The following is a 17,667-nucleotide window of genomic DNA, read 5'->3' on the forward strand; positions in this document are numbered from 1 at the left end:
GCGTTAAATAGATCACTTGCGTGGCCAAAGACCTCAAACCTTTCCCTCCTGGGAAAAAGGCTTCTATTTCTTAGGCTAAAACGCCAGTGTGCAACCACATGCTTGTGCCTTTAGCGGTGATGGTTAAATTTTCTATGAATTGAATAAGTCATGTTTTTTAAAAAGTTAATGAGGCATTTAATTAACTAACAACGTCGGGCTTATGGCCTTTATGGTCACATTTTGCAGGTAATGGCATTCGGCTTATAGCCGCTGAACAGAGAGCTGTCCGACAAAAGCAGTTTGACTTTGCTCGGGAATGGCTGGGCTGCCCTTCAGACACTCCCGTTTATTTCTAGCGGAGAAAATAAACCAAGGAATGTGTTGCGTCGACAGACTCGCCCCGCCTCTTCACCTTTCAGTTAGAGAAAGTGTTGGTGGCGATGGTTGCCATCCATTTAGAGGCCATCACCCTCCTAGCTAGGAGAGTGTAGTTAGCCCACTTGACCCCCAACAGAGAAGGCCTGTGGGATGCTCGTCACAGCTGGATTGCATCCCTCTAACTGGGGCCCTCTTGGGCCTTTTGAATCTTCCCAGCTGACCAGGTACCAAAGACCTGAGTTATAGGTCTAGTACTTCATGTTAATTGAACTTGGGGTTTAATATCTCTGGGCCTCAGTTTCCAAGTGTTGAATGAGGATAGTACTACCTTCCTTTCCTGCGATCTCCTGGGTTCCTGCGGGTGACAGAAGACGTCCTCATCTGGGGAAATGAGAAGCACTGTGTAAACAGTGGGATCAACGTGGTTGAGTTAGGACAGCCCGTGGCAAAAGGTCTGACCTGGCCGTGGGGCTACTGCTGCCTGTGCTGCCAGCTTCCAGGAGAAGAGAGTTGACTTACCCACCAGCTTGGACGGCCTTTCATTTCTAGGTACCCTTGAACCTGCCCTAGTAGTGATGAAGGTTTCCAGGCGGAGGCCGTGATTGTCACGGCAAATAAACCCTGGGTTGAGTAAATTGATGTGTGCACAGCAGTTGGTGGCGTTCAGACCTGATCCCAGAGCCAGGTGACAGGGCCTCTCCCTGGCTGGGGCACACAACTCATTAGCTTGCAGCCGTCCACTCAAGTCTGGCTAGTGAGGGCCTGCTAAAAGAGCAGCAGCTTCATGTGGTATCCTGGATACCAGGGCTCGGGGCAGGTGGCCTGGGAGCCCAGAGGATTGTGGGCTTTCTGGCAGGTTGGGATGTAAACGGAGAAACGCATTCGTGGGCGTGCCTTTTCTCTTCCTCCTCTTGTTTTGGAAGGGAGCTGCTGCAGTGACCTGAAGTAACAGGGCACCGATGGCCAGGTTTACCAGCATGCCCCATTGGGTTCACGTGGTAAGGAAATGGAAGATTCTAGTTCGCTCCCAAGTGAGTGGTCACCTTTGATTGGCGTGTCCTCCAAAGGGCATAAAAGGTTTTACAGAACCCATCTCGCACTTGTGGGCGGCTAGAATGACACCCGTTTGGGTTTAACAGATGAGTTACCTGAGAGATGTCACAAGGAGGCCTGTTCTGACCCCATCGCATCCCCCTTTACCCTGCAGACCATGTGTTGGGCCACATGCACGTTCTGCCTACTCCCAGCTCTCAGAACCTGCCGGCTCTCTGCTGGGCACGACTTACCCAGTTTAAACAGTGTAACGTGTTTTCTGGTGGCATATGCTTTCGATGTGTCTGAAAACTTTCTTAAGGTAATAAAACATTGAATAAATTCCTGCTCTGCTTACTGGGAGTGGTTCATATTAATATTTTAACAAGCCAAAGAAAGAAGGTTAATAACAGTGATTCTAATGCACAGTGTTGACACAGAACATTCCGGGGTGGGGGGTGGGGCGGTGAACGTTTTACTTGATTCTTGAAATGTGGAGGTTGCAGCCTGTGGTGTATCAGGTTCCTGTCATTAACTTGAGTAAATATGAAAATATTAGACTGATTCTGCCCCGAGAGGGTGGAGTGAGGCAAAATAGAGGGTGGGGTTATTGGAGGCATTTTGTGTCATTCCTCGAGGATGGAGGGAGAGAGCTTCTCTTTAACTCTTCTTAACATACAGACAAGAGCATCTGAGGCCCAGGTTCTGATTGGGGGTCTTAACAGGGGGCGCGAGGATGTAGCTGACCTGGGTGTCCCTGCTTCTCTAAGCTGGGGAATGTTCTCCGGCTGATTTAAGCTCTCTTTAAGTGTTGGTCATCCATACTTTGATCTAAACTTGTGTTATCGTCCACTGCCACCGACTGAACAGACCCATCAAGTGAGAATGGTCTGTGCTTGGCAATGTGTCATCTAAGATGTTAGCAGCCGTGACACCTCTGTACTGGTCACGTCGGCCCCTGGGCTGAGGGCTTTCATCGCTATCCGAATGCGTCCTCTCAGCAGCCCTGTGGAAGCTTGGAGAAGTTCAAGGGTAACTTGCCCATGGCCAGGCCACTGGTGCAGCAGAGCCTTAGACAACACTGTCTGCATCTCCAAGCCCTTCTCACGCACTCTCGCCCCCCAGCAGGATGCCTGCCGCCTGCCCACGCCATGGTGGGCTTTTGGCCCCAAGGATGTATGCCTTTGAAAGTGGGCCCCGGCAAGCTATGGGGAGGTCACCCTTACAAGGTTCACTGTATGGTGGTCTGATGGTATCTCCTCTCCTCTCCTCTCCTCTCCCCGTAGGAAGTGGTCTTGTACTGCCTGGAGAACAAGATTTGTGATGTGAACCACCGCGACTACGCGGGTTACTGTGCCCCGCACGAGGCTTGTGCAAGAGGTTGGCTCAACATCGTACGACACCTCCTTGAATATGGCGCCGATGTCAACTGCAGTGCCCAGGATGGAAGCGGGTCAGTGACGGTCTTGCGCTCTTGGCCTGACCCTGCTGGGGCATAGGCAGTGGTTCTCAGGGTGTGCGGGGAACCCCAGAAGGAAAGATGGAGAGTGAGTGCCATGTAAGCACACTGATGGCGGAGTCCTCTAGAATGGAATCGGACAGATCTTTCTGGCAAATTTACACAGAACTTTAAAAGTCTGTGACGCTCTTATGGACAGAAGTCCCTGAAAATGTTGAGCCTGCATGAATAATCAGGGGTGTTCTCTTTTAAGACCCTGGACTCTTCACCAGCGTCTGTTGAATCTCAATCTTGAACATAAATGTGAGTTGAAAGTTGCAGGAGTACAGACAGGTCCAGTGGCAACTGGCTTGATAGGACCTGCCGTGTCCACCCACATCCCCGGGCCTGGCCCCCACTCTGTCCTTGACCTCGGTTTATTGGCCAGAGGCCCAGGTCTGAGTCAGCCCAAGCATCTTCCTGGTTGTACCTGGGATGCCACCACGAGGCAGGGCACTGGGGCTTTCCTGACGGTCATAAAACGAGCAAAACCATAAGGTATTTGGTGGTTCATGGTTTCCAAATAGCATCCTTTCTGGATGGGACTGCGGACAGTGTTCCTGACCCCAGCGGACATGGGCAGGAGGACTCTGTATCCTCCTGAGAACTCGCCCTGCCTGTCGACTGCTTCTGGGCGAGAGGGTTGATCACTCATCTCCAAGTTGGTTTCAGGAGAGGTTCCACTTTGCCCCTAGTTTCTTTTACAAACTGCACTTTTTGGGTTTTGTTTGTAATGGTATAACAATGGCTTGTCGTATCTGCTTCCGTGGTGCTGGGGTTCTTCCCCCCACCCCGCCGTATGTTACCTTCTTACAGTCTGTCACTATTTAAGTTCATTGGAAACGTTTTCATCGTGGCCTGAGTTCCTCCTTGGGCCATGCATTAAGAGAGATTTGCATTGAAGAATTAGGCCTGAGATGGTCCCTTCACCTGTCCAGTAAAGGGTTATGTGTTGAAATAACAGAGTAATTTGTCGCAGCGACCATACACTCACCTCCTCAGTGAAATAGCGCGACTACGAGGCTTGGCCGCACACGCTCGATTTTGCCCCGTGTCCGTAGAAGCAAGCGTCGCGTGCACAGGTGTAATCCCCCGCACCTCTCCTAGGCCTCTCCACGATGCTGTCAAGAATGATCATCTCGAAATTGTCCGCTTGCTCCTCTCCTACGGTGCTGATCCTACCCTGGCTACGTACTCAGGTAGAACCATCAAGAAAGTGAACCACAGCGAACTTCTGGAGAAGTTCTTAACAGGTACGGCAGAGGTCAAGACACGGTCTTATTCAAGCATTTAGACGGTGACTTCATAGCCTTTCACCTGGGTTCCCCCTACCCCCACCCCCCGTTTACTCTAAGTGACCCTTTACTGGGAAAAGCGGCCCAACGTTAGTCTGTCAGAGAAGAGATACATACTTTGAGTTTTGCAAGGTGGGGGGCTGGAAAACTCTTAGCTAGCCAGGCTAGCTTTTGTTTGGCAGGCTGGGGCGGTGAGGCGGGCAGTCCCTCAGGAAGGCGGGTGGACGCGTGGGGAGGTTTCAGTCAGATACCTGGAGGCGTGTGCAGTGGGACTTGTCAGGAGGTGACACCAGCCCCAGCGTGAGATGTTCCCGAACTCCAGCAGCATTTGCCTCTTACCAGCAGGCGTTATCTTGTTTCTCTCTCTCTCTCTCCCTCCCCCTCTCTCTCCAGACTGTTTAAATAACCTGCAGGCTCCTGACGACGGTAGCCCCGGTTGCTCTTCGGAGTTCTCTGGCAGCTGTGTGTGTGCTGAGCAGCCTTGTTCGTTTCAGTTGGGCTTGTGGGGGTGGGGGTGGGGGTGGTACTGTGAGCAGGACTTGCTTGGGAAAGAATTTTTCCAGAATCCTTTTTGGCGAACAGCTGGAATCTTGCTCCAGCTTACTGACCTCTCTCTTGTTTGCCCCCCCGGTTAGAACCAGATGATGAAAGTGGTTACGATGTTTTAGCAAATCCCCCACGACCGGAGGACCAGGACGACAGCAACGAGGCCTATGGTGACCTATTAGAATCTGAATTTTCCGAAGACCCCCTTTTGCCGTGTTATAACGTCCAGGTGTCCATCGCTCAGGGGTGAGTGTGGCCAGCGTGTGGTCGAGAGCCAGCCCAGCTGCTCTGTGGGGTGGCAGGAGTTAGAAATCCCCTTCAGCAGATGAGGGTGGATGGGTTGGGGGGTGAGTGAATTCCTCACCAAGTGTCCAGCGACCTCACATAATGCAGTGGAACTTTTCCAGAAAAGTTTGGGGGGTGGGAGGGCTCCCCAGCCAACTGCCCTCATTGGAACACACCCCTAGAGCCCAAAGGACACGGGAGTCAGCGACTGCAATTGCACAGTTTCAATCACTAAACTCTTGGGGAAGGGATCCTCCCCAAACGGCTACCATAGGGGCCTTCCAAGGCGCGTGAGGTCCACGGGACGATACTGATGTGTACCCTCTTCTCGTATAAGATTAGAGAAAGCCGTATGTGGCACCTGGGATCTTATGTGTCTTCAGATTTGCTTAGATCGAGTCTTGTCCCCACGGTCGGGCCACTGTGCCCCATGACCAACCCTTCGGAGTGAACACATCAGGAGACCTTGCTCTGCTGTGTGTTGAGCCCGGTGCTTAAGGAGTAGCATCCTCCTTGGACTCTGAGGCTGGGACCGTGTCTGCCTTTGTGGTGACATTGTATTCGGGATAGAGATCATAAAGCGTGGCAGGGTATCAGGAAGGATTGTACCACCTCCCTTCTCGAAAAAGCCTCAGTCCCGGCAGCATTGAGGGGTGGGTTGGAGGTGTGGGAAAGGAAAGGAAAGCCAGGTGACCTCGAGTGTTTCTCATGCTCTCTCCGTGAGGGCCGGAGGAGAGGAGAGGTCAAAGAGGTGTTTGCCATCTCCCTTGGGTTGGCATACAGACTGGTTTTCCCCAGTGACTAGAACGGGGTGCACTTACTTGGAGAGGGGTGACCTGAGTTGTGGCCAGAGCCAAGGCAGCACTGGGGTGGCCTGCAACGAGGCTGGTTCAGGGGTGCTGCTCCTGCTTTTGTCTAAGTTGGCTGATCCGCCCTAGGTGGCCTCTTAACACATGCACATGAGTCCAGAGTTCCCCCGCTAGAAGTAGATCTTCCGGGCTTCCCTGGTGACACAGTGGTTAAGAATCCGCCTGCCAGTGCAGGGGACAGAGATTCAAGCCCTGGTCTAGGAAGATCCCACATGCCACGGAGCAACTAAGCCCGTGCGCCACAGCTACTGAGCCTGCGCTCTAGAGCCCTCGAGCCACAACTAGAGAAAGCCCGTGCGCAGCAACAGGCCCAACGCAGCCAAAAATAAATAAATAAAATTAAAAAAAAAAAAAGAAGAAGAAGTAGATCTTCTAAGGACAGTGAGAAGTGGGGTGGGGGTGGGGTAATCAAAGTGGAAGTAGCAGGCCCTTTCACCGCCAGGAGACGGGTAGTTCATAGTTGGGAGCGCCTCTAATTTTGCCGGAAACTCAAACCACTGTCCTTTCTCTGGTGTAGGCCTCGTAACTGGCTGTTGCTCTCAGACCTGCTCAAGAAACTGCAAATGTCCTCCTGCATATTCCGCTGCAATTTCCCAAATGTGGAAATCGTCACCATCGCGGAGGCCGAGTTCTGCCGGCAAGTGTCAGCAAGTCTCTTATTCTCTTGCCCCAAAGACCTGGAGTCCTGTAATCCAGAAAGTAAGGAGCTCTTAGATCTGGTGGAGTTCACGAACGAGCTTCAGACTCTGCTGGGCTCATCCGTGGAGTGGATCCTCCCCAGAGACCTGGACTCAGACGACGACTGGTGAGCTCGCCGGGGCCCGCCGTGTACAGTGTGTCATGGTGTTAATCCTTGTGCATATGTGTCCTAATACGACTATTTCTGTAAAGAAAGGACACTATGAGACACGACTCCAGTCGGAAGGACTTCAAAACATGTTTTCTTCTTTTTAAAATTTTAAGTCAGTTTTTATGAAGTTGTTAATAAAGTTTCTTTACTTTTCAACGTACACATGCTTTGGAATATGTTTGTTTTTACTCGGAACAATTGTTTCTTTTCTTTTTTAAGGAGAAAAAAAAAAGGCAAAGGAGCTCCACACTTGGACTTAATTTCATACAAAGCTCCGACGACAGAGGCCATAACTGTTGAGAGTTGCTTTTGGGGCAAATAAAACCAGTAAAATTTTAAACTCTTCCTCCATATTAAAGGGATTGAATAAATTGGCCACTTTGGTGCACCTGTGTCCTGCGAATTGTCCAATTGGAGATGGAGGTTTAGAAAGTGAGTTTCAGTCTTAAGTCTCTTCCCATCAGACTGGTCTCGTGATTTCCTACACACCATGTTACTTCCTGTCTACCTTGCCTTGGTGTTGTTCATGCCTGGATTGTCTCCTGTACCTGCTCAAACCTTGGTCCATTCTCATTTGTACCATGGAAGTTTGTCATGCTGGATACTGTCAGAACTCATTTTACTTAAGTTTGCGTTAAGGTGCAAAGCACACGTTTTGTATATTTTCTGTTTTTTGTGTTTGTCTATATTTTATGGTTTCGCTTCAAGAAATATTATGGGAAGGGAAATAGCAAGATGTAAAGAGCAAAAAAGTCATCATTCTCTTTAAATTGTTAGAACATCTATCTGCAATCATAATTATGATGCACTGTGGTATGTGTTAACATAGTAAATACATGTAACGTCCCGTAGGAGCAGCAAACTCAGTGGTGTTGGTGAGGGGTGTGTCATGGAAGTAATCACAAAGCAGGTGACTGTTGGTTGGGGTCCTGAAACATTAGTGTGCCTTCCCTGTGTCCAGTAGTGGTCTGGAGGGGTCAGGAAGCCTGCCTTTGAATTTGAGGGAACAGAGGGTTTGAGGTCCTCTCTCTTCTATTGCTCTAGTACACTGCATAGCAGCAGTATACTGGGTTTATAGTTGACGTTTAAATCGCTGATTGGTCATTAAGATTGGGATGTATCTTTGGAAATGAAAGTAGGAAGAGTCGTATGCTTTTTCTTTTTTTTCCTATATCTGAAAAGGTATGTAGTACTTTGCTGAGTGGTTGGGAATAAAGTTTGCAGTATTCAGTGTATTCAGTTTTAGTATCTAAATAGAATTAAACTGTTGCTGTAAACTGGAATAGCACTTTGTTACTGACAAGTTTTAGAATGCATCTGTTCGTCAATTACCTGTTTGGGAAGATTGTAGTTAATGATTTTGAGAATGTGGCTATAAACTTCCAACTGACTCAAGAAAAGCAAATAAGTCAAGATTGACAAATGTATAGGCTCTTCATCTTATTGTGTGTGTGGGTTTTTTTTTTTTCCTTTTAGTTATTTGTCAAGGTATAAAGAATTCTATCACACTTAAGACAAGTTAAGTAAACTTCACGGGGTGTATTCTGACATGGCATGGAGCAGATCACATGGCCTAGATCTTAAAGGTGATTTTATGTTTAAACTTTCATGAAAACATATGTGATTGAAACACATTAATATATTGATACAGAGGGCAGTTAATTTTTGTCTTTTTGTGTGTGTGTGTGTGTGGTACTGTTGTGGCCTCTCCCGTTGCGGAGCACAGGCTCTGGACGTGCAGGCTCAGCGGCCATGGCTCACGGGCCTAGCCGCTCCGCAGCATGTGGGATCTTCCCGGACCGGGGCACGAACCCATGTCTCTGCATTGGCAGGCGGACTCTCAACCACTGCGCCACCAGGGAAGCCCTAATTTTTGTCTTTTGATACATGTGAGCACAGCTTTCATTTTGCAGAAAGAATATGACCAGTTTTCAGTTTGGGATTCTACCATTTAGTAAAGATAGTCCACTTAATTTTAGAAATAAGAGATTTAATATATAATACCTAATAATACTTTTATGTATTTTTTTTACTGAAAACTTTTATTGTAATACTGTGAAGAAACTATGCCATTCTAGTCTTCAAGACTTAAATGAATCAAGTGTTTATTAGCTGTTGTAGTTTTTAAACTAATAAAAGTCAGTACATCAGCAATTTGTAAATACAGTTTTTAAAATAATGCCTTAACAACGTTACAGTGGTTATAATGACTGTATTTAGGCCTAAAGTTAGCTAATAATTTGACATGAAGGCTTTTTAATAGTTTGATGGTGCAGATCAGGGATAGGTAAACTCTGGCTGGTGGGCCAGATCCAGCCCGTCGCCTGGCTTTGTAAAGGAAGTTTTTCTGGAACATAGTCGCACCCATTGTTTACATGGTAGTTGTGGCTCCTTTCACCCTACACCAGTGGGGCAGAGTCGTTGCAACAGAAACTGTATAGCCCACAAATGTGGAAATGTTTAAATTTAGATTTTAAAAATTGAAAACTTCTTTGAGCCTATACAGGGCGAGTCCATTGACCCCTGAGGTAGAAAACAGTCAGGAACTTGGGTGCGGAAGCCAAATGGCCTAGGTTCAAATTCCCTTTCTCCCATTTCATAGCTCGTGACCATGGGCAAATCACTTAACCTCTATGCCTCATTATGAGATTTAAATGCACTTATTTGTATAAATAGTGCCTGGCGCATACTAAGCACTGTGTAAGTGATTGCTGTTGTTTCTGCTTGGAGCTTTAATAAGTTATTGTTAATAGAAAAATGACACTAATGATTTTCCTTTTAGAGTAACAAAGGCACTTTGAGTCTTTTACTTTTTCAGGAATGTAATAAGACTTTTTTCATTGACAGTCAGTGTTCCCTGTTACCAAAATTTACTTTATGAATATAAAGAACTGAATGTCTTCAAGACAGTACTTTTGCTTAAATGTCAAACCATTATTTTCCCAAGGCACATCAGACTGGCTCTGCATAGTCCACGCTTCTAAAGCTTGTGTGCGTACCCTAGGCAGCATGTGAGATACATTTTGTAAATATAGTTTTTTAAATAATGCTTGAGACTTCCCTGGCGGTCCAGCAGTTAACACTATGTGCTCCCAATGTAGGGGGCTTGGGTTCGATCCCTGCTCAAGGAACTAGATCCCACGTGCCTGCCATAACTAAGAGCCCACATGCCACAACTAAAAGATCCGGCATGCTGCAACTAAAGACCCGGCACAGCCAAACAAACAAACAAACAAACAAATAAATAAATAAATCTTTATAAAAAAATAAGTAAAATAAAATAATGCCTTAGGAGTTAGGAAAAGAAAATATTAGAACATTTTTTACCTTTGTATTATTTTAAAAAATCTCTGTAGTTTATCATGTACATAAATTCTATGTATGGAACTTTGTGTATATAATTTGTTAATAAATAAGATGCATATTAAAAAGTTTTCTTATGGTTTGCCCAGTCAGGTGTTTGGAGGCCATTGGAGGACAGGATGATGAAATATAGTGCCTCAGCAAAGATAGCATTTAGAACCAATTCCCTGACTTAGAAGATAAGGAAAATAATTCATAGACTGTAATTGAGTTGTCCAACTTTACATAAGTGTTTAGAAACAGGAAATGCAGTGGCTAGAATCTAATCACTGACCGAGCAGAATCTGGGTCACTGGACTCGTAAACCAGAAGTGACTGTTGAATTTCTCAGGTTGATGCTCCTGGCATATATGCTTGATCTGTGTGTGTGTGTAAATCTCTGACATAAGAAGCCATACTCAGGCACACCCTGTTTCCTTATTCAAGCATCTTAATTTCATCCCATTAAATCTTTGACATATCAGACTACCAGAAGGCATGAAGAAACCTGGGCTGAGAGTCTTCATTCCAGGAGACCTGATCTTGACTGCATGGCTGGTTTGAGGCGCATCACTCTGAACTGCCACACGCTCATTGGTGATCTGGGTGCAAGTGCTTTGGCAGAATCTCTTAGTGAGGATTTATGGCTTAGAGGGAAATTCTAAAATTGAAAAGATTGAATTTTTAATATGCTTAGCTTTTGGCATGATACTATTGTGATAGGTTTTTTTAAGCCTCATTTTACTGATAGCTTTTATTTTGCTTTTAAACTTTCTCTAAGAGTTGCATATATCCTTTATAGAAAATACAGAGTAACAAGAGAACAATTACCTATCATTTTAATACCCAGATATAATCACTGTTCATTTTGGTGTATATACTTTCAGTCTTTTTTTTTCTACAAATATATATGTACACTTAGGGATTACAAAAATAGAATTGTAGTATACTTGCTATTTCATATTCCTGCTTTTTTCACTTAATGATGTATCATGTAGTATTGCGTCGTATTGATGTCCCATAGTTTAATCAATTCTTTGCAATTCTATTTAGACAGTTTGCTTTTCCCTGTCAGAAACAATGTGAATACGTTGTATATACGTCTCTGTGTCCATCGGGATTACTTCTGTAGAATAAGGTACTACAAGTGGAATGACTAAGTGTGACCTATTTTTAAGACATTTGATACACATGGCCAAATTACCACCCAGAAAGGCTATGCCAATTTATAGTCCACCCCAACAGTAGATGTGAAGCCTGCCTCTCACAAACACTGGCCTGTAGCACTTGTAAAAAAAGGTAAAACTACAAAAATGAGTACCTCTCCATTTTCTATGCAAGTGGGATTACTCCAAATTTTATAACTTTTTTCAATTAATTTAGTATGAGCATTTTAGCAAGTCAGTAAATTTGCATCTCCTACATCATTTTTTGAGATTGTTCAGTATTCCATTATATGAATATGCCACAGTGCACATAGCTTATCCATTCTTGTATATAAGCTTTGTCCAGTTTTTCAGTTACAAATAGTACTCTGATATATATCCTTACCTATATCTCTATTTCTTTTGGTTAAATTCTTAGAAAGAGAATTGTTGGATCCAAAGGGTATAGACATTATTTAAAGGCTTTTCTTACAGAATCTTGGCTTCATCTGATAGGAGAATAACCACATTGTGTTTTATTTTGTATTCATTTGATTGACTGGTGAGGTTTACTGGCTGTTTGTATTAATTTGGCTATTTGGTTAATTATACCCTGTGTCCATTCTTCTGTAGTGAGAGTTTGTAAGGGTTGTATCATATCCTGTCAGATCCGTATGTCTGACTTGCTATTTCTGTGTGTCATGGGGGTGTTGAAAGACTCCAGTTATTTTAATGTGATGGTCCACACAACACTTAAACGAAAGACTCATGATAGTTTCCTTTCATGTAATAGTTTTTAATCCCTGTGCTTTAGTGATGATCCCTTTGGTTTAAATGAGTAGGTTGTTCAGGCCCAGAACTACTAGAATTCATGATCAGTTTTTCTGGTTTTTGTCTGGCCTTTTACTGCGAGGGTTCTTGACCATCATACTTTCATGATAGGTTTTTAGTATGTATTCTCTATTCACACATTGTTGAAAGTTTTTATTATTTGTATCCTCTTAGACTTGTCTTTTTTTCCTCTAAAACTAACAGTTATTACATTTCTTCTATTTTGTTTTCCCCTTTGAAGTAGTTTCAAGTGTGATTTGGAGCTGAAGATCATGATCAAAAGAATGCAGTGCATTTCTGAGCTCCACCAGGTTTTGCTTGTGAGGTTTACATGCCCCTGCCGCCCTTGCTAATTATGAACTGAGATTCATTTTGTGATGCTTTTTGCTCATAGGTTCTATACAGTTATTCTTCAGTTCTGTAATTGTAAAATATGTTGTCTGATTTATTGGTACTAAAGCCAGGGTTATCATTGCACATCCAAGAAGAGGTCTTTAAATTGGCTTATGCATTATGTGTGTGCGTATATGTCTCTGTTTTTTTCCATACCCAAAATTACAAACCTGCCATGACTTGTCTTGTGCAGGAGTCTTCCACACGTGAGAAAATGAGAGTTGTCTATATGTTAAGTCTGTAGAGTTAGCAAGTGACCTTTTGTCTTTCATCGAAAGCACTTGACCTGCAGCAGTGCGGCCTCACCAGTGAAGGAGCAAAGGCTTTCCTAAAGGCCCTTGAAACCAACAGAACTCTGCTCGTTCTGGATATAAGAAAAAATCTGCTTGTTGGTATGTGGTCACTTTTTTTAAATTGATAAACACATAGCAAAACAAAAAGAATTTGTTCAGGTATTGACAGTTTTTTAAAACTTAATGTGTTTAACTTTCCTCATCATATCCAGTTGGCCCTTGAACAACGTGGGGTTAGGGGTGTCAACCCCTACGCAGTTGAAGATCTGGGTATAAGTTTATAGTCAGTGGTTCCACATCTGTGGATTCAACCAACCTTGGATCATGTAGGACGATAGTACATATGTATTGAAAACTATGCGTGTGTCAGTGGACCCGCGAGGTTCAAACCCATGTTGTTCAAGCTTCAACTGTACTTTTCTAGTGTTGCACTTCCCTTATGTTTTTAGCAGCTAATGTACTAATTAAAGTGAATTATACTTGTAAATTTTTCTTATCTCTACTCTGAATAGAGGTGAACCTAGATACTAAGCCTGCTTCCACCAAGAGCATTCTTTCTTTCCTGTGCAACCTCTGAATTCTTGCCAGGAGTACTTTATTCATTTGTCAGATTCACAAGTAATTTTGTAATCATCTTCTGTGTGCCAGATACGGGTTTAGGGACTAGGGATAAAGCAGTGAACCAGACAGACAAAAGTCTTGCCCTCGTGGAGCTTACATTCTAGTGAAGGAGATCAGATAGAAATGAGTAAACAGGGGCCTCCCTGGTGGCGCAGTGGTTGAGACTCCGCCTGCCGATGCAGGGGACACGGGTTCGTGCCCCGATCCCGGAGGATCCCACATGCCGCGGAGCGGCTGGGCCCGCGAGCCATGGCCGCGGAGCCTGTGTGTCCGGAGACTGTGCTCCGCAACGGGAGAGGCCACAGCAGTGAGAGGCCCGCGTACAGCAAAAAAAAAAAAAAAGAAATGAGTAAACAGATAAGTCATATAATTTTAGAGAGTAGGAATTGCAAAACTCTCTTAATGTAAGGAGAGTGAGGGAGAGCAGGTAGGACTCCATTGGATAGGTTTGTTAGGGGACAGCTTCACTGGAGAAGTGGCATTTGAACGGAGACGTGAATGAAGAGAGGAGCAAGCCATGGAAGATGTGGAGTAAGCACATTCCAGGACAAGGAGGCAATGAGTATGTAGGCATGTAGGTGGGTGGAGTATTTAAGGAAAAGCAAGGAGGCCAATCTGGGCAGAGTACCGAGTGAAGAAGAGTGTGGTAGGACATGAGGTCAAGGAGCTAGCCAGGGGTCTGCTCTTGTAAAGTCTTGAAGGCCAGAGTAAAGATGTGGATTATTCTAAATGAGTAGAGGGGTTTGAACTGGAAAAAGGCATGATCCAAATCGTATCTGAATAAGGTGACCTGGTATAGAGAAGGGCCTTGGGAGGATAAAGAAGAGGAACAGGGGGCTTCCCTGGTGGCGCAGCGGTTGAGAATCCGCCTGCCGATGCAGGGGACGCGGGTTCGTGCCCCGGTCCGGGAAGATCCCACATGCCGCGGAGCGACTGGGCCCGTGAGCCATGGCCGCTGAGCCTGCGCGTCCGGAGCCTGTGCTCCGCAACGGGAGAGGCCACAACAGTGAGAGGCCCGTGTACTGCAAAAAAAAAAAAAAAAAGAAGAAGAAGAGGAACAGGGAGACCAGTTAGGAGACTATCACAGTGCTCCAAATAAGAGATGTTTATGGCCTAGGTTAGGTTGGAAGTTTGCAGCAAGTGAAAAGTGGTTGAATTCAGGTTGTGTTTTGAGGGTGTAGCTATCAAGACCTGCAGATAGATGTGAGGTATGAAGGAAATAGTACCAAGGAGACAAGTCGTTGATGATTATGTGTGCAACTGGGTGGTATCACTTAGAAGAAGGGGGCTGATGGGAGGAGCAGCTTTTGAGGGAATATCAGGACTTGGTTTGTTATCTTGGATGACCTGGTTTGATATCTTAGATGCTCTTTAGGTATCTAAGGGTCTGGACGGTGCTCAGACTGTACTTTGTATCCAGAGGTATCCAAAGCCACTTTAGATGCAAAATGTTTCAAGTTGACCTTTGCTGCTGCCAAAATAGTAGCCACTGTGGGCAGTCTGCAAGATGGCATCTTAGGTTTCTGAGGAAGAAATTAGAATACACAAAGGGGGAAATAAGTGTATAATTATATAATGTAGATTTCATATTTAAATGTATGGGAAAAGCAATAATTAGTTGGCTTTGGTTTTAAATGGAAATAGCCACTCATTGGAAAATAATTACTCTGTAATTTCAATTCATTTTACTTTAGATCATTCTGTGATGAAAACAGTTACCAAAAAAGTTCTCCAGATGGAAGGAGTGCCAAGTCAGAGGTATATAACATGTTTCAGTTCTCTCGGAAGAATTTCTCTTTAATGGCTTGGTTTTCTTTCTTTCTTAAAAGAAAATTATCAAGGTACTTTCTGCCATCTTAAAACTAAGATTTTAGTCAAATCAAATGGGTTTTCTGTTTTTGAAAATGTTGTGTGATGCTTTAGGTTCCCAGATATGCAGCTTGAAAACCTTTTAACTTTTTATTTTCTGTAACATATTATCGTTAGTCACAAATAGTCTGTTTTTTTTGGTGATAAGAATGAATAGCAGGAGCAGCATTTGTGAAACCAAATCTAATATGAAACTGACTCTTTCTTGTGAGTAAATTTGAATTTTGAAACAGCAAAACAATAAGGTTTAATAAAAAGCAAAATAAATTTATGTTTATGATCTGCCAATTTCCCAGAAAGAGTTTTGTGGTGACTTTAGTTATATACCAGATACATTAAAATCACCAGTGGACAACACATCTTTTATTCAGGTGCCCTCTGAAAGTTTTAAAAATTTGTTGACTTCATATCACTGAACGGTCCACTTTAAAATGGTTAAAATTATAAATTTTCTGTTTTGTGTAGTTTACCACAATTTTTTAAAACTGTGTTGTTTGAAGATTTTTGGGTTTTATAAAGGTATTGTATTAGCATAAAAATGAAAAATTTAAAAGACCACCTCTAATCCCATTATCCTATCAAGCAATATTTACATTTTAATTTTCTCTTCCTGCTGTCTATAAACAGAATTCCACATAGCTTCAATATAATTTGCCATTCTTTTCATACTAAATTTAAATTCTGTGATTCATAGTTATACTTTTTAACATTGCATTCACAAGGTTTCATTGAGTAGGTCAATTTTTTAAATTGGTGAAAAATTGGAAATAACCTCAAATAAACTATTGTAAACATCTTCATAAATACAGCTTTTTTTTTTTCCTACTTCAATTTGTATGTTTTTGATTCTCTATTAATCATCTTGCTTGGACAATAGTGTATTAAATAAGTTGTTAAGAGTGTTTATGAAGTCAAAAAAAAGCTTATGATCATCTGCCAATTGTTATTTCAAGAGAGTGCTATTTTAATAATCAAATAGTACATTCAAAGAAGTTAAGATTTGTGATATCACACTAATTAGATATTATTATTAAAAATTTATATCCTATGTAAAGCATTCTTAAAATAGCTACCTTGACTTTTGCTATGATATTAGAAATGGAAAGATATATAAATAAAACATGTATATGTAAAACATATTAGGAATTCTGTAAAATTAGTACAGAATAATAGGGCATCATGGAATGAGAACAGTTAAACATTTTTTTTTAGTTAGCATGATTAAACAAAGTGGAAATGTAATTGAAGTATACAAGCTCATTGAGCTCTTTTAAGAGTAATTTTATTTCTTGGGCTTTTTTTTGTATTTGCCTCAGTTATTTGGAGACATAGAGGTAAGCCAAATCAGTATCTGGGTATATACCTAGATCCAGGTGAGTATACAGGTGAAATAATGGTGTGAATTGTGTCACATTTATATTATACTTATGTATGCCTAATAAAAGATGGGAACTTTTATTAGAAATTTTTTAATCTCCTAACAAGAAAAGTGTAATTTAAAAAAATTTTAATACAAATGTATTTGCATTAGTTTCTGAAAGTAAAGGAAGGGTATACACATACAAACCATATGCATACAAAGATTTTTTTTTTGATGGCAATTAAGTTAAAAAACACAATAAAATAGCACAAAATGAACTGAGCTCCTATATATTTTTAAGAGGCATGTAAATCACAGAGGATCGTGTGGTGATTATCAATAAGCTACACTCTATGAAATATTTGTCCTGTATTACCGCATACACTCCATTTTACCCTGCATCCTAATGCTGCTAAAATATAGTAGAAAGCAGCAGCATAGCGCAGGGAGATGAGCTTGGTGCTTTGCGATGACCTAGAGGGGTGGGATAGGGAGGGTGGGAGGGAGGCTCAAGAGGGTGGGATATGGGGACATGTGCATGCATATGGCTGATTCGCTTTGTTGTGTAACAGAAACTAACACAGAATTGTGAAGCAATTATACTCCAATCAAGATCTATTAAAATAAATAAATAAAATAACATAAAATACAGTAGCTTTGAAGGATAAATATAACCATTTTAACCTATGATGTTTGTTTTCAGTAAATTCAAATTAAATATTTAAATGTGAATTTTAATATATGGCTTGTTCTAAGTAAAATATTAACACGTAGGTCTAGTTTTTGCAACCAAATGTTTCATATAAAGATACTTGCCTCTTTACTACTAAAATATAGGGTAAGTTTCCACATTTCACTCTTTCATCCAGTGGGTTTCATTTGTTTTTTTGTGTGTTTTCTATATGAAATCAAAGGAGCAGTGAAGGTTGACAGGCTTATAGGAGGGTAAAATTGACTCACCTACCCCCCAGCAACTTGCAGCCTTATAACTTGTATTGTTTTTACATAGAAAAATTCATCTTAAATTTAACTTTTGTTCTACTTCTGAAGATTCTGTTTGGCAGAAGTCATGGGTGTA

At 42.9% G+C, this 17,667-nt stretch overlaps 2 protein-coding genes across 2 annotated transcripts in view; both read left to right on the forward strand.

The window, feature by feature from the left end:
* The window catches only part of LOC132493265 (BCL-6 corepressor-like), an 18,548-nt gene extending 11,705 nt beyond the window's left edge, over positions 1-6,843 (forward strand). Inside the window, exons 7-10 of the mRNA XM_060103614.1 lie at positions 2,679-2,845; positions 3,998-4,143; positions 4,821-4,977; positions 6,403-6,843. Of these exons, the coding sequence (XP_059959597.1) occupies positions 2,679-2,845; positions 3,998-4,143; positions 4,821-4,977; positions 6,403-6,694 (762 nt within the window). The 3' untranslated portion in view covers positions 6,695-6,843. The remainder of the gene's footprint in view (positions 1-2,678; positions 2,846-3,997; positions 4,144-4,820; positions 4,978-6,402) is intronic.
* The window catches only part of LOC132493269 (centrosomal protein of 78 kDa-like), an 88,526-nt gene that overhangs the window by 53,645 nt on the left and 17,214 nt on the right, over positions 1-17,667 (forward strand). The window contains exons 3-4 of the mRNA XM_060103620.1: positions 12,725-12,838; positions 15,055-15,118. The gene's annotated coding sequence lies outside the window, so the exon portion shown is untranslated. The remainder of the gene's footprint in view (positions 1-12,724; positions 12,839-15,054; positions 15,119-17,667) is intronic.

Source organism: Mesoplodon densirostris, chromosome 7 (genome assembly GCF_025265405.1).
Source record: "Mesoplodon densirostris isolate mMesDen1 chromosome 7, mMesDen1 primary haplotype, whole genome shotgun sequence".
Taxonomy (NCBI): Eukaryota; Metazoa; Chordata; class Mammalia; order Artiodactyla; family Ziphiidae; genus Mesoplodon; species Mesoplodon densirostris.